Source organism: Rosa chinensis, chromosome 5 (genome assembly GCF_002994745.2).
Source record: "Rosa chinensis cultivar Old Blush chromosome 5, RchiOBHm-V2, whole genome shotgun sequence".
In the NCBI taxonomy this organism is placed as follows: Eukaryota; Viridiplantae; Streptophyta; class Magnoliopsida; order Rosales; family Rosaceae; genus Rosa; species Rosa chinensis.
This window is the reverse complement of record NC_037092.1, coordinates 66,228,607-66,250,588: the sequence shown is the minus strand read 5'-3', so window position 1 is coordinate 66,250,588 and position 21,982 is coordinate 66,228,607. Positions and strand designations below refer to the sequence as shown.

Here is a 21,982-nt window from a genome sequence, read left to right as displayed (position 1 = left end):
ACTCATCTGTATCAAAAACAAAAATATAGAAGAAACTCATCTGAAGTTAATGCTAGTGATGGATGGTGGCTAGTATTTATCATGTCAAATCAAAAACCATTCTCATCAAAATCTCTCTTGACTCCTACAAGTATATGACTTTTCTGTTAATTTTTTTCCACCGTTTGAAATGATAGTCCAATAGACTGAAGTCCGAAAAATTGGGAGAATGAAGACAGGGAGAGGCGCCAAGTTTTCCCATTAGAAACTTTAACTTGGAAAGTTAGGCAATAAGCATAGAATTTGCATGCAACAAAACAAAGATTTCTAGGTGACTATTCTAGGAAAACCAATTTCTTCTTGTTTCTTGTTTCTTGAGTAGTTAGGCTTTTATGTCATCTTCTCGTTGATTACTCGACTTCTATTTTCTGTTTAATAATGTTTCATTATTAATTAAAATAAATTCCTAGGAAAACCCTCACTACCTACTTTTCAATAAATCAACTATATATATTTAGGATTCATTCCAATACATCTCAATTAAACTAAAAAAGATTTTGGACTTGAACAAAAACATGGGATGGAATCAGTGCAGGTCAACTGGTGTTGTTGCTGAAACATACCACTCTTTGGCATCGAGATTGAAACAGACATGGTGGTTGATCAACAATGCAAAGAAGAAGGGAATAAGAGCAGAGAATGCCCAAAAGCTTACATCTCGACGGTTAGAAGGCATGTCATTGGAAAGCATACAAAACAAAGTGATAACTAAAGTCACAGAAGCAGATTGTTTCGTAGTATAACTATCGGTCTTAAGTTAAGTGAACAACCTAACATCAATCGCATCGATCAATTTAATTCGAAACTTAGTTATGCAGCTAAAAAAATGCCATGCCTACGTAAGAATATTTCTCAAATCTAAGATCTTAAGTTTGTTTTAGCATCATTGTGATGATAGTATCTACCGACAATCTCTTTCAAATTATATTGTTTGTAGAAAAAAGAAAATGAAAGATAAAAGTTATCTAGAAATAATGCTCTCTTTATTTTCTTTCTACTTTAGTTTTTTTTCACTTCCTTGTCCTTAGGGGATCTAGAAACACAACTTGAGAGCAAAAGTTGCATGTGAAAACAGAGGCCGCCAGCACGAGTGAGAGGTACAAGTCTTACCTTTCTAAGAGACATTGCCTTACAAACAGAAAGCGTCTCGTATTTTTCCCATCTTTGTTGACCTGGTTCTCATTTGATTCTGAACTAGCTAGTTCATAATATTCTAGGATACAACCATTTGATTAAACCCAACCACCCAATTAGAGAAGCAAGCAAAATTGGATTCTCTTAACCAAACACTCCCACTTCTAAGAAGATTACTGGGTACAGTTAAAATATACAAAAGAAAAAAGTAATTCAAACCCCAAATGGGTTTTCAGTTTTTCACAGAAGACATTTCAAACTCTCTGAACAATTTTCCTGCAGATAATCCAGAGGTGAAAAAGGTCCCGTCACATAAACCTAACGGTTTGATGGAAAATGAAGCTGATAATATTAATGGATGGACTTGGAAGCAGCCCAATTATATATTATTCAAAGAGTGACGTAGTTTGACCTCACACCCCAAGCTCAGCTTCCCTATTTATACTCTCACTCTGTTCTGCAACCAAACCCCACCTCACCTCATCTCTCTCTTTTCTCTCAGACATTTTCACAAACAAAGCTCAAAGCTTCAAAGCTAGCTGAGATGGAGTGCAGTACTGACACTAGCATTAACACAACAAACACTACCTATGCACCATCAACCCCTTTCTCTCATCAATCTCCTTCTTCTTCCCAATCATCTTCTCCTCCAATTACTCCAACTCAAGCTCAAACTCAAATTCCACCACCCCAGAATGTTGTGGTCAGTCCTTGTGCTGCTTGCAAGATCTTGAGAAGAAGATGTGCAGAGAAATGTGTGTTGGCTCCTTACTTTCCTCCCTCTGAGCCAGCCAAGTTCACCATAGCACATCGAGTCTTTGGTGCTAGCAACATCATCAAGTTCTTGCAGGTATACCCATTATAAGCCTTTACCTTACTTCAGTTCAATTTCTTCATATATTAAACTAGTAGATTGGTCAAAATCACAAATTGGGTCTAGGAGTTTGTGTTTGATCTGAAATTTAGATGCGGGTGAGGCTTTTCTCATTGGTATTTTGTTGGGTATTGGGTTCAGGTTTGAAAAGTCAGCCATAGGCTACTAAATATTCCAGCAGTGCTGTTCACACAGTAGAGACACATATAAGACGTATCAAAAGTGTAATGGATTTCCTTTTTAAGCCTTGGGGTCTTATTAGTTTATCAGGGGAAATCAGCTACTCTGACTTAATGTGCAAGAAGGAAAAACTGAAAAAAGTGAGAGATTCTCACAATTAACAGCTCATACATGTAGCTTAGGATTGAATATTGATCAATCTGATCAACTTAGCTTTTTTCTTCCATTTTCTCAGTTTGCAATCATGTTTCTTGATCTTCACATGAGAGTTCATAGCTATATATGAAGTTTGACAAAAAACAACTGTATATGAGAGGTTCATTTGCTGCTATGAATCGGACTCTTTTCTCACATACACATGTCATCATAAAAGTAGGCCATACTTGGTCGCAAAACATCATGAGTACACGATTTCACATTATAATATCATTTTGTTCGGATATTTTTCTAATATTTCTCTAATATAGACGTACAAAGATTAGTAGAGCATTCCATTTTATCATGTGTACATAAGCAAAAGTGGTGAAAATTCAGGGTTGGGTTCTAAATCATTTTCGTCTGTCAAGACCAATTTTGCCGTGCAAATAGTTAATCAAATCATTCATTTTTTTTTTCAGGACCTTCCAGAATCTCAAAGGGCTGATGCAGTGAGCAGCATGGTTTATGAGGCCAGTGCAAGAATCAGAGACCCAGTTTATGGTTGTGCAGGGGCAATCTGCCATCTCCAAAAACAAGTGAGTGACCTTCAAGCACAATTGGCCAAGGCACAAGCTGAGGTTGTCAACATGCAGTGCCAGCAAGCAAACCTTGTAGCACTGCTCATGGAAATGGCAAAACCCGATCACCACGAACAGGGATCCCCGGATCAACAATCACTCGATCATCACAACTTCATCACCAGCCCTCTTCCTCATAGCAATATACTCAATCAGAGCAACTTGAGCTTCCTTGATGATCATAACTCTGCTCTAGGCTCATTCTGGGAATTACCGCTTTGGACATGATCAGAATCATGGAAATGAAAGAGGGTACCAATCAATTCTCCTAAGGAGTAATTGAAGGATATCATATTAATAAGTTTTAGGTAGTTGATTAGTGCCTAGTAGGAACTAGGAACTAGGAAGTCGGATCATGTCCTACTGTATTTGAAGGAAAGGGAGGGAACTAATTTCACTTTGTTTCAGCATGAAGCAAAGTAGGTGGGTGGATCTTTTGGGTCCATGTAATCTTTTCCATATTGGAGAGAACCAAGAGATATGATATTAGATATATGTATGTCTGTTCTTTGTGTCCATTTGTGTTCTGATCTTACTGAATCTAATTATGTAACCAACTTTTTGGTCACCAACTATAATTACTTAGAAATTGATGTCTAATATGATATGCATGAATTCATTCATTGTCAAACTAGCTTGCTTTTGACCATCTTTAATCCCCTGTTCCCTAACTACAAAGCTTTAAGCTCACAAGCCTTGTCTTGCAAATGTGTCATTAAGAAGGCAGCACATTTTGGTTGTTAGAAGAAAAACAATAAAATCATAAAATAATTACACAATACGGTTCTTTGTTTCTTTCATAAATTAATTTAGTAGTTTGATGCATATGCTCATTTTCATTAGTCAAAGATATCCTCAACCTTGCCGCCAATTTTGACGACATCCGATTTAGCCACATTCCTTGAGAGGCCAACTTTGTTGCCAATGCAATTGCTAATCAAGGTCATAATTTGAATAGTCCAGTTACATGGAGGGAAAAGCTGCCTTTATCTGCTCTTTCAGTGTTTAATTTTGATAATCTTAGTCTTAATTGTAGAAGGGGTTTCAAATTGTAATTTTCCTTTTTATCCTTACAAAAAAAAATGCTAATTTTCATCATACTCTTGGTTAAATTTTGCCAAGTATATGACGTAAAGTATTTTTAAACCGTATATTTTTTCATGCCAAATAAAAAATGTTACACTCAAAACCGTCTATTCCGATCCTCCTAAAAAAATCGAGCCTTTTATCTTGATGTAGATGCAGTTACCTTGGGTCCTTGACATGAGAAACAGACCATTAGTTGTACGAGGCTTCAGTTGCGTAGTACATCGTAGCACGATTATCATCTTGTAGTTTTCATGGCAACTTGACTATTGAAATCGAACAGAATCCATCAGCATCACGGTCTCTGTTTCTTACCCTGCTTGGCAATCTGGACCAATCATGGTGTTCACTGCTCGTTCAATCGAGAACGAAGGTTGATGTAGATTGACAGTAGTGTTACTGTGTTAGAATAGCGGGGGAAAATGCTTGCTGGCTGTGTGGAAGTATATGCATAAATCAAAGAGGTAGCTTCGAATTGTTACACATGCTTTGACTGCGCTTCTGCAATATTTCAGCGTACGTAGGTTGTCAAGTAAAGGAAGCAACAAAGACACTTCATTGGTGACATGATCTTTTCTTCTTTTTAGAATAGATCAAGGATAGAGTCTTCATAGAATGAAATTACAAAAACACCGGGCCTAAACAGCCTAAACTTCGAGAGAACTAGTGATTGCATAAACATCAACTCGAATCTTCCTCATGAGCCAAGAAGACTGAACATTTAACCAAGTAAATGCTCATATTCTCGGTGATAAGTCAGCAACAACGTGAGCAGTTACATTCTTGTTATGGGAAATATGAGAGACAACAATACACCGTTCATCGGATTGATAACAAATATGTTTAGTCCGCCACTAAACAACTTCTTTCGATTACTAATACCAACACTATAGGAAAGCTGTGGGATTAGTAGTTATGTTTCGTTGTAATCAAGTTATCAGTCCGTTATGTCACCACTATGTTAAAGTAAATGGAGTACCCAATAGAGCACTTTTTGCTAATTGGTGTATGTTAGAATACATATATTTTGTAGAGAGACTCCTGATATCATTTCAGGACGTTCTTTAGATGCTTATTGTAATTATGGGTTTTAGCTCATTGTCTTTTCCTTGTATTCGGCAGTTTCATTAATCAAGACTTGAGAGCAGCCGCACCAACCCTTTATTAAAAAAAAAAATTCTCATATTAATTAATTTTGTTTTCTATTTTGATCAAAACAAAAAATTTGTTTTCTATATTTTTTTCAAGTTCGGTGTCATATAGTATTTTATTAATTTCAACAAAATATTATTGACAGTGCTATTAATTTCAGAATTTTGAATTTCTAAGCATGTTTTCTTTTGACATGTAGTTCATATATTTTATATTTTTATGCATGTAACATGAGTCAAAGAAAAACACATTAGCTAAAACAGTCACTGTAGTAAAAAAATTCCGTACTGCATTATACTGATAGTGAGTGTGTGGGAAAAAAGAATATCTGATATATCATCTATGTACGTTAAACTTCTGCAAAATTCACCATGCTAGGTTATTACCCTTTCTTACGTACTATCACACCATAAAGGGGTTGCCAATGAGATCGACCAGTAGTTCGTGCATCATAGCGAATGATTAATAGTACGTGTTCAATCAATCAATTACACATTTGCTTTTACTGTACCTAACTGTGACATTGAGCCAACCCTAGCCCAAGTCACTAGATAGACTGCCTAGACATTGTCATTTGGTCGAGCTTAGACAAACGAGAGGAGCATGAACAAACAAACGTATTTCAAGCAGTTTAAACTTTATATACGATTGGAACTAATGGAAGTAATTACAGTTTAGAGCTTGCTTGAGTTTGAGATTGGAAACACATTACACTAGGCCTCGTTTGGTTTACGAAAAAGAAAACAATTCATTTGTCTTTTCCATGAGAAGGGAAATTTCATTTCCCAACAACTTTCTATTCTGATGTTTGGTAACGTAAGAAAAATAATTAGGAAAGTTGTTAAAAATATTATTTAATAAAATAATATGTTGTGAGTAATAAATGCAAGGAAAGAAGAATGGAGAGTGATTCATTTAAGGTTTGGAATGAACCACTTTTCCCCCTTATTTTCCCTTCCTTCAGGAAATGATTTCATTTCCTTTTGCATCCCAAACGCAGGAAATGAAACTTTTTCCTTTCCTGATACTTACTTTCCCCGAACCAAATGTGGCTTAGAGGTAGATTTATCTACTGCACTTGATTATATTCGCTCTCATTTGGTTGTGCCTTGGAAACTTCATGTATATTGGTTAAATTGCTTATACAAAATTTCACAAATGAACTTCAAATCTGCACACATATTTAGAGAAGGGAATAAGATAGTAGAGGGTCTAGCTAATCATGAAACATCTTTGCCTGAGCAAATATGTTGGGATATGTCTTCTTCTTTTATCTTGTTGTATTATGAAAGAGATATTTTGGGTTATCTACAGTTGAGATTTTGTTAACTTTTCATTTTTGCTTATTTCTTTCGGATGTTTTGGTTAGCTCCCCCTCCATTATCGTTCACCTTTTTTTTGAATTAATAAATTGGTTATTCCTTTGCTATCACTCATTTTATTAAAATAAAAAATAAAAAAGGTTTTATACGAGCAGATTATAACAATGTTTAAACTTGACTTGTGCTATTCATAATCCGAGTTTGAACAAGTTAAAAATAAGTCAAAGTAAATACAAATGAGGGGAGTTTCAACAAGCATGCAGATTTCTAGCAGTTTTATACGAGCTGAGCATAACAATGCTTAAACTTAACTTGTTTTATTTATGATCCAAGCTCAAACAAGCGAAAAACAAGTCAAAATAAATAGGACTAAATGCTGTTTAGTACCCTGCGGTTTGTGTCCAACATCAATTCAGTCCCTCGACTTTCAATTTCATCAAAAACACTCCTGCACTAAAATTTCTCATCCAATAGCTCATTCCGTCATTCCTCCATGAAATCCATGTTAAACTGCTGATGTGGCATACAACTCAGCTCCTATGGGGCCCACTTGATAGGGAAAATTCCCAAATTAACCCTGGCTCTCTTCTAACCCAAACCCCGACCCACCTGAAAATCAGTCACCTCAGTCATCCTCCTCCTCACTTCCATATCCACCGACACATCATCTGGTTCAAATGCCACGATGATTTTATCCACTGCACCTAATCCTATACTAAACTCACCGTAATCTTCATCCTAATCTTCAACCTTTGGCTTACCGAAACCTCTTCTAATAACCCCACTGACATGATCGAACAGAAATCTAGAGGAGCTTAAGAAATCTCCGACTAGAGAGAGTTGAGAGGCGGATGAGGAGGGAAAAGATCAAGACGCAGATGTAGACGATGTAATGGGGACGGCGGGGCTGTTGCGACCGGATGATTCTCAGCATTTAGGGTTGGGTTTTGGGTTGCAGGAATCAGATTTCATCAGTTGTGGTGGTAGTGTTGTTTGTCATCATATCTTCTTTTGGTTTTCCTCTCATGTTGGGTTTATTGCCATTTGCTCAGACGAACACAATCTGGGCTCACTTTGGGCTCACTCTCTAGTACCTGTAAATGCAATTCAACAGCTACCGAATTAACAAAATCGAAATTGGTTAGAGAGAGTTCAGAATTGATATTGGATTGAACGTTGGGTGGGTCAGCTAGACCATTTTGAAATTTCAACACCATTTCTGCTGCTACCAATAAACAACTGAATTTGGTGAATTCAAACCTCATTTTCATCAAAATAGCGAGAGCTCTGCTTCCATGGCAGTTGAGGCGCTTCTGCTCCCCTAACCAAATCCCATTGGAAACAGAAGCTGATTTTAGAAACCCAAGTTGAAAATCGAACAAAGAAGAAGATCTCATCCAGCAACTAATCGAGTATTGAAAACAAAATACAGATTAAACTTACGAAAAACATATGGAAATTTGATCCCAAGAATCAAGCAATCTAGATTTAGGTGAGTGGGAGAGATTCAGGTGAGTGGGGAATAAAGCAATTCTAGATTTATTGGAACGGGAAGTGAATCACTACCTAGATGCAATTACAGTCATTTACAGTGATATAATGAAGAAGACAAAGCGAAAATTCTGATTTTGAAGTCGGGTGAAGGTTTATTTAGATCAAAAGAGAGCCAGGGTTAAATTGGAAATTTTCCCTATCAAGTGGGCCCCACAGGAGCTGAGTTGCATGCCACATCAGCAGTTTAACGTCTCCATTTTACGGAGGAATGACGGAAGAAGCTATTGGATGAGAAATTATAGTGCAGGAGTGTTTTTGATAAAATTGAAAGTCGAGAGACTGAATTAATGTTAGACACAAACCACAGGCTAGCCCAAATAAATACAACCTTAAGTTAACTTACAGTGCCTAATTATTCCTCAACAATGGTAAAACATTAATAATTGGCCCTACAGACCCCATTTGGGATCGACCATTAGTCCATCATAGCTAATGATTAACAGTAACCATTACCTATTTGCTTTCACTATTCCTAACTGCATGTGACACTTAAACAACCTTAAGTCACTAGCTAAACATTGTCATCTTAGCCATTACTTTCCCCATCTTTGTTAAAAGCCAACCTATTGTCTCGATCATCATGTAGAAGAATTTTCTCAACAGAAAATTGGGTCCCCAAGTGTCTTATCTTCCTTTTGCTTTGAGTTTTCTTTGGATGGTAATTGTAAATTTCAGTAATCATTTGGCTTTGTTAATAGAACGCGTTTTTGGGCATAATTTCAAATCATGTGCAACCCTCGTGAGTTGAGCTCATTAGCAAAGAATAAAGAAGTGGTTAAGCCAACAAAAGATTGTCACCTGTCGGCAACCAATTGTCTAAACGATCTCTGTTCTCTTTTCTTAAGAGACAAACCATCTATGTCTCTCACCCAACATGCCATGATTTTCTATACTTGAATGGGAACAAGTCTTTTTTTTTGACCTAAAATTGTATATCTTTATATGCCTATTGAATTAAGCCTATGAGCTGCTCCAAACATGTGCTCCCCCAAGTCAATGGTAATCCTTCTGGTTACAAGGGTTTTTCATTATGATGAGAAAAGTACTATGTACTATATATAGGCTACTAGCCACCGCTCACTGATCATTTTGTGGGGGGTCATAAAGTTAGCGCCTGGGCCATCCCGATTCCATGGGCCTTAATATTTTAAGCTTCCTTCGTATACCTATCTTAAAAAAATAAAATAATATAGAGTAATTTTCAAAACTGAAAATTCCTATCAAGAGAAACAGTTTTCATTAAATTGGACATATTCAACAATTCAAACATTTTAGTAGACTCTTAATTTTGACTTGTTAACTATTTTGAAGAAAATGTTTCTTTTTGATTGCTTCTAAAGCAAAATTTTTACTACACCCACCAATTAATTTAGAGCTAATCGGTGGGTGTACTAAAAAATTTAATAGATACATTTAATTAATTGGAGGGTGTAGAAAAAATTTTGCTAGATACATTTAGAAGCAATAAAAAATAAACATGTTCTCCAAAATAGCTAATGAGCCAAGATTGAGAGTATACTAGAATGCACTAATTGTTGAATATGTCCAATTTAATGAAGACTGATTCTCTTGGTAGGAATTTTCAATTTTGAAAACAACTCTATTTTATTTTAGTGGAACACAGAGTTGGATTCCGTATCAGAAGGTGGTGCGCGTCAAGCTTGCCATAGCGCACCACATCTCCCCCCTCCAGTAAGCTTGACCAAGCGTTTGGACACACTGAAGAAATAATAATGTGGAAAGTATTTTTTTTAAAATAGGTATACAAAGAAGCTGAAAATATTAGGGCCCATGAGATTTGGGGGGCCCCAGGCGCTAGCTTTATGACCCCCACAAAATGACTAGTGAGTGGTGACTAGTAACCTATATAGTACATAGTACTTTTCTCATCATGGTGAAAAATCCTTGTAACCAGAAGAATTAACATTGACTTGGGGGAACACATGTTTTAGTATAATAAAGTGAGAGAATGGCCCAATTTGTAAAAGCTAAACAAATTGGGTCATGTTGTACAAAAGCTTCTGTATCGTCGTTATCACAGAGCCGACTCATTTAAATTGGCCTCATCCCATCATCGCACACTCCCGCCGTCGCCATCAGATAAGAACACGGTGCAACCGCGGCCAGTCCTTCACTGACGACACTACCCAGCCACTCCCAGCCTTTGGCAAACCAACCCAACATAGAGCATCCAATATCCAAAGAATAGTAGCAGGCACCACTCCACTCAAACCCATCGAGCGTAGACCAAAAAGCTCTTAGCTCTAAAAACCAAGATACTGGAAAACCATTATCACTAATCTCTGATCTCGCTTCAATCTCCCCAAGATAACTCATAATTTTAGTGAGCCAACCTTGATCCAAACCCGGATTGGCCACTGAAGCACCAATATTTCCATCATTGTCAGTAACAACAGCAAAGAAAAATAGGCAGCAACCTATGAGCTGAGAGCAACGTTGAGCAAACTCGCCATCACCACCAAGAAGCAAATGAGAAAGAGGTGAAAGGGCACCTTTTTCTGTCAAAGGTACAAGACCACTACCAGTCGGAGCAATCACCATCAAGAAACCTCTTGAGAGAGAGTTAGAGGAGATAACATTTGATAATAACTTTCTATATCTTTAATATCTATACAATGCTAATTGATTTGCATTGATATTTGTAAATTACATAGAATAACTTCAAAAGAATATTTTATATTAACAAAAATGATTAATTTCAGTTTACCCCCCTGAGGTTTAAGGATGTCATCATTTCACCCCCTTTACTTTCAATTTTGAATTTTTACCCCCTAAACTTTCCAATTTCAATCAGCCGTGTCCAATTTCTACTATTCCGTCCAAATTGGACGTTAAGTTTGACCCTTGAGGGCTAAAATGGTCATTTCAACATAATTTTTTTTCTTTCTGTTTTTTAGTTTTTATTTTTTTTTCCTTCTGTTTCTTCGTTTTATATTTTGTCTTCAACCTATACACCACAAGTTATAATAGGTTTATAAAAACAAAAAAAATACTCTAGTTGGTTGAAAGCTACTCACTGGTCTACGATATTTGTGACATATCTCCGATAAAGTAAATAATTTAGGATATATCCCCAATAAAGTGAAGAAATATCTGTAAAAAATAATTTTACACTTTATCTGTAAATAAATAAAGTCATGGAGTTCTTATTAGAAGCTTTCCCTAAAAACATAAAGTGGCTTAATTAATAATATAAGTTTAAAAAAGACACTTGTAGATAATTTGTTATTTTAAAAATAACTAGCCAAAATAGCATTTTAATTGCTTTGGTTAGAATTTAACTTAAAATAACTATAATTCCTAGAAAACCTAGTATCTCCAACAATAGAAGTTAATTTTTAATTAAATTAACTAAAATTGTGAAATATAGCTATTAATTTAACAATGTTGCTCTAACAATAGTTACGGGCTTAGGCTCGATGTGGTTGTGCTCTGGCAACGATGGTGGTGTTCTTGGTGGCGGGCCTTCTGGTCCCTATATGGGTGATTACGAGCGTGTAGCCCATCTAGCGGGATTGGGGTCGGATTTGGGATCCCAATTCGTGAGGCAGGTTAGGGAGCGTCGCTACAGGTGACTGATGTTGGTGATGGCAGCCTTTCTTATGGTGGCCTGGATTTGGTCTGGGACGGATCCAATGATTCTGTCAGAGGTTTTAATGAGGACGGCGGCACCACAGATGGTGGCGGAGGCGGCGTAGTGATGGGAAAAACTATTGCTCTTGGTTTCTTAGCATATATGGATAGGTCTGGCCCCTTCGTGGGCTTAAGCTTCAAACTTTTCTAGGGCTTGGCTTGCTTTTTTCATATTTGTTTTTTTTTTTTATTATGATGGATGAGGAATTTGCGTCCTTATCTACTAGAAATATTTAAATTTCATTCGGGTCACAATACCTAGTTGCTCAGTTGTTATATTTACTGAAACTGCTTCTGAGTTTTCTAGGTTTTGTTAGAATAAAGGTGCATGAATTTCCTTAAAAGGTAAGTGTACCCGGGAGTACGAGGTTCTGTTTTGTTAGAATAAGTCATTTGTATATCCTAAAGGACGACTCTTTCTGTCGGCCCTTCAAGAGTGTGTTGTTTCTGGTACTGCTTGCTGAATTTTAAAATTGGTTGACCTCCTTCGATTAAAAAAAAAAAATGTTGCTCTGACAATAGTAGTTATTTATAAGTGATATATTATGTTTTATTGAATCATAAATTGACATGCGGACAAAAAAAATGAAATAGATATAACTTTTGCTTTACGTATGCATGGAGTCACTAACTAAAATAACTAAATTAAATTTAACTTAGCTAACTATAACTAATATGTTGGAGTTAAATTTTTCTTTAAAAATAACTACATACAGCAAATAATCAAATTTAGCTATTCAAGATAATTAATAGTCCCACCCCAAGGTTAACGAGTTCATTCACCTCTTTTACAATTAATGCATTTCCTGCTAATAATTGAATGGTTGAAATCCCATTTCTAGCTTTTATTCTGCCAGAGTCACTGAAATCTAAAGGTGAGGCCAACCTCTTTCATAATATATATATGACACGTAGCTCTTAATTATTTCTAGCCCATCCAATCAAGATGTTATGGGCTAAGAGAATCTTTAATTACCTCTATAGTGGGTTAAGATCAGTCTCCATCATTTCACAGTGGTATTAGGTAACATACTTCAAGAGCTCACAGAAATGTCATGAGATAAGACCAGAGAGGGAGAAAGCTAGTATTATTCTTCCTTAGAAAATACAGGAACAATGATCTATCCAACACATGCATTATCAATAAGAGTCGCACTTGGTTACTATTACTACGTACATAAGTTAAGAAAAGGCACGCAAGACAGACTCAAAACCAAGACTCAAAAACTAAAAAGAGTCAAACTTCGCAGCAAACCCTTATCCATGTGGTTTGAAAAATATATAATGCAGATACCAGAATTTTCGAGAAACCTAGTTAACAACTGCTACAGAAATGGGAATTGGGAAGTAACCCATTGCGTTTCCTTTTGAATAATTCTCATTCTCCAGCGTTTGAGTTTTGTTCTAGACCTACCTTTTCTGCTTCCTGGTTTGATGTACATGCATTATGCAGATCGAGCCACTAGGTTGCATGCTCTTGATCAGTCAATTTTCTGTCATTTGAGTTTCTCTTTTCTCACTTGAGTTGTAAGTAAAGTGATAAAGAAGAGCCAACACCGTACATTTCGTGCGTGACTCATTCTATCAGAAATAATTGATCGATTCTGAAAAGTTGTAGGGTGCAAAGTCATATAGCTTGCATTTGATTTACACCTAGCTAGCTAGATAGCTTCTTTGTTGTATCCAATCCTAACTTTTTGTCCTTTAATTTGCATAGTACAATAAATTCAGTATATATTTGATACGATTTAACGGTTTCTCCATGATTGGATATAATAATTAATAAGTACGTATGAAGGTATCTTCTTTTAGGCCTCGTTTGATTCACGGAAAGAAAAGTAATTCTTTTGTTTTTCCCATGGGAAGGGAAATGAAATTTCCCAACAACTTTCCATTCCGATGTTTGGTAACGTAAGGAAAGTTATCAGGAAAGTTGATAAAAAGTTTGAAAATAATGTAATAAAATAATATGTTGTGAGTAATATATAAATGCAAGGAAAGAATGGGGGAAAGTGATTCCTTTGAGATTTGGAAGGAACCACTTTCCCCCTTATTTTCCCTTCCTTCAGGAAACGATTTCCTTTCCATTTGCATCCCAAACGCAGGAAAGGAACAAGTTTCCTTTTCTGATGGTTCCTTTCAGCGAACCAAACGTGGCCTTATGTCGGTGATGTGAGGAAGCAAGATTTAAATTCGAGACTTCATGCGCAATTGTAAAAGGTGAATTCCACCAACCATACATGATACATGTCTACAATCCCCGCAAAACCTATTGAAATCTTATTAATTTCCTTGATAACCCACAGAGCATATATGAAGCTTGAATGGTCCAATGACAAAGCTCTCTTGACCTTGATCGTCTCTGCCACATATCTTGCAAGCTTTAAGCCGGCTCTTTTACAAGTCGAGGGAGGCAATATTGCAGTACCTTCGAAGCTTCTTAACATAAAGCTAGCTGTGGCAGCTCATTTGCAACCATATTTTGATAAGCGCTATTAAGGACGACGTAGAATGCAGTCATCTCTCTCACACTAATCTGCAAACGTACACAAGAATGCTCCAATTACTTCCATGTGGCTATAACCATTTTCATTAATTTTTTTACCTTTTATGGCTATAATTAATCTCTTTTCATGGCCTCTGCTAGTCAATACGCTTGCTAGTATTGCTTGGAGATTGGCTTTAGCCTCCAGTTCCATCATTTTTTTGTATGTAGCTCCATCAGTATTTGCTTTCCTTGCCTGTGTTGCAAGCAATTAAATTCTTGTTTTACTCAATTGATTTTAGATCCTATTGTTGATCAAGAATTGTAACCATGTGCTTCTTATATCATTTCAAGAGTATTTATAATTTACATTCTCTTTTCCATTTTAATTTATATTGTGTTTTTTTTTTAGTCGCACAACAGTTCTTCTTACTATCTAACTGAACATTGATGTTCTCCATTAGGCACTCCCACAAGTTCACATGTTGTTACTTTCACACAAGGTTCTAAAAAACGCTAAGCGCTAGTCGGGCGGTGATCCAAGGACTAGCGCTTAGGGGCCTAGGCGGTTTTTAATTTTTTAATTTTTAATTATTTTTATGACATATAAATATATAAATAAATATATTTAAAGTCTAACAATTAATTAAAAATAGTCCTACTTTGTAAAAAATAACTCATCCATCTAATTAAACCGGACCTCTCCTCCATAATTAGGCATTACCTCCCTTGGCCCACCAAATAATCAGAACTTCCCATCTTCCCATCTCCCCGAAAAAGCAAAAGTCAACACATCTCTCTCTCTCTCTCTCTCATGTTCTTCCTGGAAAGCTCAAACCTTTGCAGTGCCATCTTTCAATTTCCAATCCCCAACGCCATCCCAGTAGCCTACCCAAACCCTTATCACAATTAAAACAAAACCCAATCCATATTCTCTTTCCCTCATTATAAAGTTTCAATCTTTGCAGTGCTCTATTTGAAATTTCAAAAACCCAGAAACCAAAATCAAATCCCAATTTGTATTTCTTCTTTTCTGTGTTGCACAATTCAGCAAAGTTTTGATTTTGTTATCTCAGTGTTTCTAGAAGATTGAAGACTGACCACGGTCAGTCCGGCTCGGTGTCATCGTCGAAGAGAGAAAAGGCATCCATGCGGCCATGCCAGAGAGAGAGAGAAAGAGGAGAGAGGGAGATAGGCGAGGTTTAATCACTGACCACCCAACGCCCAGTCAGACCCGCCCAGGAACCGCTTAGACCATCTAGGTGGCCGACTTTCAACCCCCACCTAGCTCGATCGACTAGGCCATAATCGGAACGGCATGGAGCCGCCTAGCGCCTAGGCAGTCGCCTAGGCCGTTTTTTAGAATCTTGCTTTCACAACATCGCGGTAGTTTGCACATTCACATATTTCATAACTAGGAAAAAAAAAACATTTGTAAAGGGCTTCTTTCAAGCAGCTCTTAGTGTGTCACGTTCTGACTCAAATGTTGATGAATTTTAGGGCTGTAAATAGCTCGATACAGCTCATGTTCGACTCGTATTCGACTCGATTTTAGCTCGTTCGGCTCGTGTTTGTAAGATAAATGAGCTGAGCTTGAGCTCAATAATAAGCTCGACAAAATAACGAGCCGAGCTTGAACAATAATATATTCGGCTCGTCTAACTCGTGAATAGCTCGAGTTTGTTAAAACTCAACGTGTATTAAAACTCAACTCATGAAAATTTATAACATAAATAAAAATATAATTTTCTAATCTTCAATCTTTAATTTCTTTTTATTATTTTCCTTTTCAATTAGAAAAGAATCTTAGCATTTAAGTATAACATATTACAATAAAGTCAAAAGGAATTTGTGTGATGGTTAGTCATCAAATTTGGATTATTATTTTAAATTTACTTTCTTCCTTTTTAATTTTTTTTTTTAATCTAGAGTCAAATGAGTCAAGACAAGCCTGTTCAAACTCGAGCTCGTCCAATATATTGAGCCGAGCCGAGCCTAGCTCGAGTTTAAGAAAAATATTCAAGGCAAGCTGAGCTTGAGCATGGAAAAAAATTTTCAAGCTTTAGCCCGGCTCTAGCTCGATAAAAAAACATAGGCCTCGTCAACGGGCCGGGCTGGGCTGTAGTACCCCGAAAATTTGTCATTTATTTTCCGAGGATTTTCCGGAATTTAAATTGTGCTTATAGGACGGTTTCGTGGCTCGTGGACCGAGCGGAAGTGTTTCGGACGAATTAATTATTTGAGAAGTATGGTTTTAGGGGGGTTGCAAGGGTTGACTTTTTGTTCGTTGGGATTCTCCAAAAACTTCCTACATGAAAGTTGTAGAGTGCATCGATACGAGTTCATGGACATGTGGAACGCCAGAATCGGAATTCGTATGAAGAAGTTATGGGCTTCGGAAAAACTTTCCATTTTGGTATAAAATGACGAAAATTTCCGGAAATTGCAAATAAGGCCAGATTTCCAAAAACAGAAACCCAGCTTTGTTTTCTCTCTCCCCGAGCCCGAGTCGCCTCTCCCCTTCTCCGGCTTTGTTCTGCCTCCTCCGGCCACCATAGGACGCGATTCAAAGTGGGTTCTCTTCACCTCAATCCCCTCTTGAGGTCTGTGGAAGAATTGGAGCATGAAACGAACTGTGGAGGGCGGTGCAAGGTAGAGAAGTAGGCGGCGGAGCTGCGTCGGACCTAGATGTGAACTTCCGATTCCGGCCACCATCGCCGGTGTTTCTTGAGGGCTTTTGAAGCCCATAGGATGTTGATGCTTCTCCCAAAGCGGCTTGGGACGATTTCACTTGTGGAGGATGAATCGAAACTTTGAAATTCTAGGGTTCATCGAATTTCAGATGTTGCGAGGTAAATTCCGGCCAAACGGCTGTGATTTAGACTTTGTGTTAGTTATGAAAGTTTAAATTGGAATTGAGATGAAGAACTTTGGTGTTGGGAGTTTTGTCAAATTCCGACTTTGGTCCGGCGGAGGTGCCGCCACTGTGGTGGTGTTTTTCGGCGGTTTCCGGCCACCTCAGGGATAGTTTTTGTTCCTGAGTTCGATCTACTCATCGATACGAGCATTTCGATATATTGTTTGTAATTTTTGGAGATCGTATGAGCATGTTAGGGTTTTTACGGTTTCGGACCGTTCGATGTTTATATCATTGAGGATCCGACTATCCGATCGACTTGTGGTTATGGCATATCGATAGTAGATGTATTCTGGAGACATTGGGTGGTCTCGGATGTGGTTTCGCCTCGATTGGCGTCACTTTGGGGATTTTAGTTCAAAACAGGGGTTTCAGACTTAAATCGTTTGTGAATTGTTACTAAGTGGAAACAGATTGTGATTAGGTACTTGACGAAATATTCTTGGATGGTCGTTTTGTGGGTTGGCTACTTTGTTCTATATTGAAGACGCAGCAGGAGTTTCGAGGTGAGTAATCTCACAAGGTTCATTAATGAACGGATTACCTATATCGTTTGGTGAGTAAATCTCACGATATTTGTTATGAGCATGATCGATATTTGTTATGAGTATGATAGATATTTGTTATGAGTAGGATCGATATTTGTTATGAGCAGGATCGATATTTGTTATGAGTAGGATCAATATTTGTTATGAACATGATCGATATTTGTTATGAGCGAGATTATCCTATTATCTTGGAGTTATTAGGTTAACTACGACTATAGTTGGTATAAGTGGCATTTCTGAGTGGATGACTATGTGTGTTTATATATATATATATTGGGATATATATATATATATATACATATATATTCATGTATTAGTGGCTTCGTGGTGAATCTTTGTGATGATTGTCATGTAAACCTTGTGTAGGAATATTTGTGTAATGAATCGGTGACATCAGTATGGTGAATCTTTGTGATGATTGTCATGTAAAGCTTGTGTAGAAATATCTGTGTAGCTTGTGTAGGAATACTAGTAGGATGGTTGATATCTGTGTGATGACTAGCCATGAATCTATGTGATGATCGCTATCTGTGTGATGATTGGCGATATCTGCTTGAATCTATGTGATGACCAGCGATATCTCTGTGATGATTAGTAGGATGATTAGTAGGATGATTAGTAGGATGATTGCTATCTGCGTGATGACCGGCAAAATCTATGTGATGATCAGCTGGACAATTGCTATCTATGTGATGATCCTTGAAATCTAAGTGATGATCAGTAGGATGATGAATATCTGCGTGATGATTGGTGAAATCTGTACGATGATCAGTGTGATGACTGCTGGGTAATGGAGCTGAATTGTTATTAAGTTAACAAAGATCGAGAGGACTACTGTGATGGTTGGGGCTACCTACAGACGTCAGAGTGTGGGATTACGATGACTACCTTGACTTGAATTGCTTGACTTAATGTGACCTCCTGAACTAAATTATATGCAGGGGTTACTATGAATTGTTTTGCTTGTTTTGAAATGTGATTGTTTTATTTCTTCTTGATTGTATTGATTGATGGTTTAATTTATCTTAAGAGCCATAGTGGTGACGAATTGTACTTTGTGGTGAGGATAGGAAGGTGATTTATTGTTTTCCACCTTCGATGTCATGTTGATGACAAAAGCTTCTAGTGGGAAGGGGAATGAGTGTGATTTGGAATTCGCCGTAGTGCATTAGGATGACATCAAATATTGCTTGTGGAAGTCTTGTTTGACTGAAATTTGTGTAATTGGTTGCTAGGATTAAGGATATGAGCATGAGGCTTTAGTCACTAGTTGACTTACGTAAGCACGATATGGAAGGATATGGAATTGATGGCCGTAGGTGTGGGATATGTGCATATCGTTGTTTAGGTTGAGGGGAATTAAGAAATGTGTTTTGCTTTGTGGTTTTGAGTTACTCATATGAGCTTCATAAGCTTACCAGGTTTGTTGTGTGGCAACCCGGTGCACTATTCAATGGAATGGTGTAGGGGTTAATCCTGCAGGTCAGGGAAATCGTGGCTGAAGCTGAGGTGGCGCCTTTGCAGCTTTATGGTAGGAAGCTATTTTTGTGACTTTACCGTTGATAAGGACTTCCGTTGTATAGTTAACTCTGAGTAGCATTTACGTTTTATTTTGTTGTTGACAATTTAATTCGTAAGCTTATGTAATATATGACTCTATGGAGTAGGTCAATATTGATATAGTGGGTTCAGGACATCAATATGTTCTTGGGTTCAAAGGGGAAAAAGTTTCTACGTATTTTGTATTGATGGCTAAACGTTCACGCATATGTAATTATGAGATTATATATCGATTTTCATGTGTGTAAAATCAGGGGCGTGACACGGGCTGGGCCAGGCCCATTCATAGCTGGCTTGGGCAGGGCAGGGCCGAGCCGGGCCGGGCTTTATTGTAAATCGAATGATCCAAGCCCGTCCATATAAAGCGGGCCTTGCGGGCTTTTTCGGGCCTGGCCGGGATAGGTCTTGCGGGTTTTTTTGGGACGGGCCTTGTGGGCTTTATTTATAATAAATATTTAAAGACACAAATTTTTTTATAAATCTATATTTATATATCATACATTCTAAAGCAACCTCTATCAATTCAAAGAAAATGAGAAAACCGACCGTTGGATGTGATTATTACAATAAATTATGCATGTGGTTAAAAATTTAGTCAATTTCACCATAGTTTCGAAACCGATCGGATTGGTCAACCGTAGTCATTTGTATGTTTTCTTAGCTGACCGATGACATAACGACCGCGAAACGTGCTTATTTTTTCACATCATGTTTGTAAATATTTCATCAATGGATGTGCGTGGACATAAGATAAAAATTTCAATTTTAATTACAAATACATTGGTCTATACCAATTTACCTCGTAAAGTTGTATAACTTATACATTGCATTTAAATTGTTGAGGTTCATTCTAAAGCAAACATGAAGTGGAAAATGAATTTGGAGAAACCAACCGGTCGATGGAGAGATTGTAATGTTTTATGGTGGTTGTAAAAATTTCAGCCAATTTGGTTCTCGTTTCGAATTCGATCAACTAGGTCAAACTTAGTTACTCCTATAAACTTATATTTATATATCATACACTCTAAAAAGCAACCTCTATCAATTCAAAGAAAATGGAAAAACCAACCGTTGGATATGATTATTACAATAAATTACGAGTGTGGTAAAAAATTTAGCCAATTTCACCATATTTTTGAATCCGATCGAATTGGTCAACCGTCGTCACTTGTGTGTTTTCTTAGTTGACCGATGACACAACAACCGGGAAATGTGCTTATTTTTTCACATCACGTCTATAAATATTCCATAGATGGATGTGCGTGAACATAAGATAAAAACTTCAATTTTAATTTCAAAGACGTTGGCTTATACCAATTTGCCTCCTAAAGTTGTATAACTTATACATTGCATTTAAATTGTTGAGGTTCATTCTAAAGCAAACATGAAGTAAAAAATGAATTTGGAGTAACCAACAGTTCGATGAAGAGATTGTAATGTTTTATGGTGGTTGTAAAAATTTCAGCCAATTTAGTTCTCGTTTCGAATTTGATCAACTAGGTCAAACTTAGTTACTCTTATAAACCTATATTCATATATCATATACTCCAAAGGGCAACCTCTATCAATTCAAATAAAATGGAAAAACTGACCGTTGGATGAGATTATTATAATAAATTATAGGGCTAAATACAAATTACTACCCTGCGGTTTAGGTCCAAATTCAATTCAGTCCCTGAACTTCTAATTTCATCAAAAACACCCCTGAACTTTCAATTTTGATCTAATAGGTCCAATTTGTCAGTTTTCTGACAATTGAGTTATTTAACGTGGCTCATATATGGCCTATGTTTTATGATGTGGTGTCGAGGTGGTCTGCATAGTCAATTTAGGAGTGAGTCCTACTATTAAAAATAAATAGTTTTTCAACAAATAATCCAACTATAACTTGAACCCATAACAGAATATTAACGAATTGGACCTATTAGATCAAAATTGAAAGTGCATGGGTGTTTTTGATGAAATTAGAAGTCCAGGGACTGAATTGATTTTGGACCTAAACCACAGGGTACTAACTAGTATTTAGCCCTAAATTATAAGTGTGGTAAAAATTTTTGCTAATTTCACCATATTTTCAAATTCGATCGAATCGGTCAACCGTTGTCATGACATGTAGAATATATATATGCACATATTCTATATAGAAGTATGAGAACGTCCAATTTCACCATAAGCCAAATTATAACAAATTCATACTCACACAAAGAGAGAGAGAGAGACACACACACACACACACACACACACATATAATGATGATGTGGCACACTGAAGATTTCCAAATATATGTGTTGGGCCTTCTAGATTCCGGTCAAAGCTAAACTGTCTTCACTTAAATTGCCATAACTCATTCTAGAAAAGTCGGAATCGCAAACAGTAAAATTCTTCAGAAACTAGACACATGGGGCTTTCTGTGCATATAGGGTACAGCTCCTAATTCTATCCGAGCAGTTCCCAGTAATTCAGCGAAGTTCGGTTCTAGATATGAACTTGTAAAAGATGTTGCAGATTTCCATCCAAGCAGAACTACTTTCACTTAAATTGCTATAACTCCTTTTAGAAAAGTCGGAATTGCAAACCGTAAAATTTCTTAGAAACTAGACACACGGGGCTTTCCGTAAATATAGGGTACAACTCCTAATTCTATCTGAGTAGTTTCCAGTAATTCAGTGAAGTTAGGTGTTCGGCTCAACAGTTTCTGTGT

General features: G+C 37.0%; 1 protein-coding gene across 1 annotated transcript; it reads left to right on the top strand.

Annotated features, from left to right (window-relative positions):
- The first annotated feature begins 1,625 nt into the window (after window positions 1-1,625).
- Window positions 1,626-3,571, top strand: LOC112167944 (LOB domain-containing protein 1). The gene is made up of 2 exons (XM_024305051.2): window positions 1,626-2,023; window positions 2,845-3,571. The coding sequence occupies exons 1-2, from the start codon at window positions 1,718-1,720 to the stop codon at window positions 3,229-3,231; spliced, it is 693 nt and encodes a 230-aa protein (XP_024160819.1). The 5' UTR covers window positions 1,626-1,717; the 3' UTR covers window positions 3,232-3,571.
- Window positions 3,572-21,982: the final 18,411 nt, after the last annotated feature.

Excerpts from the sequence above, each read along its gene's own strand:
- LOC112167944 (XM_024305051.2), top strand. The coding sequence starts at position 1,718 with ATGGAGTGCAGTACTGACACTAGCATTAACACAACAAACACTACCTAT. Across the intron at positions 2,024-2,844 it reads ACATCATCAAGTTCTTGCAG|GACCTTCCAGAATCTCAAAG; the intron begins GTATACCCATTA and ends TTTTTTTTTCAG.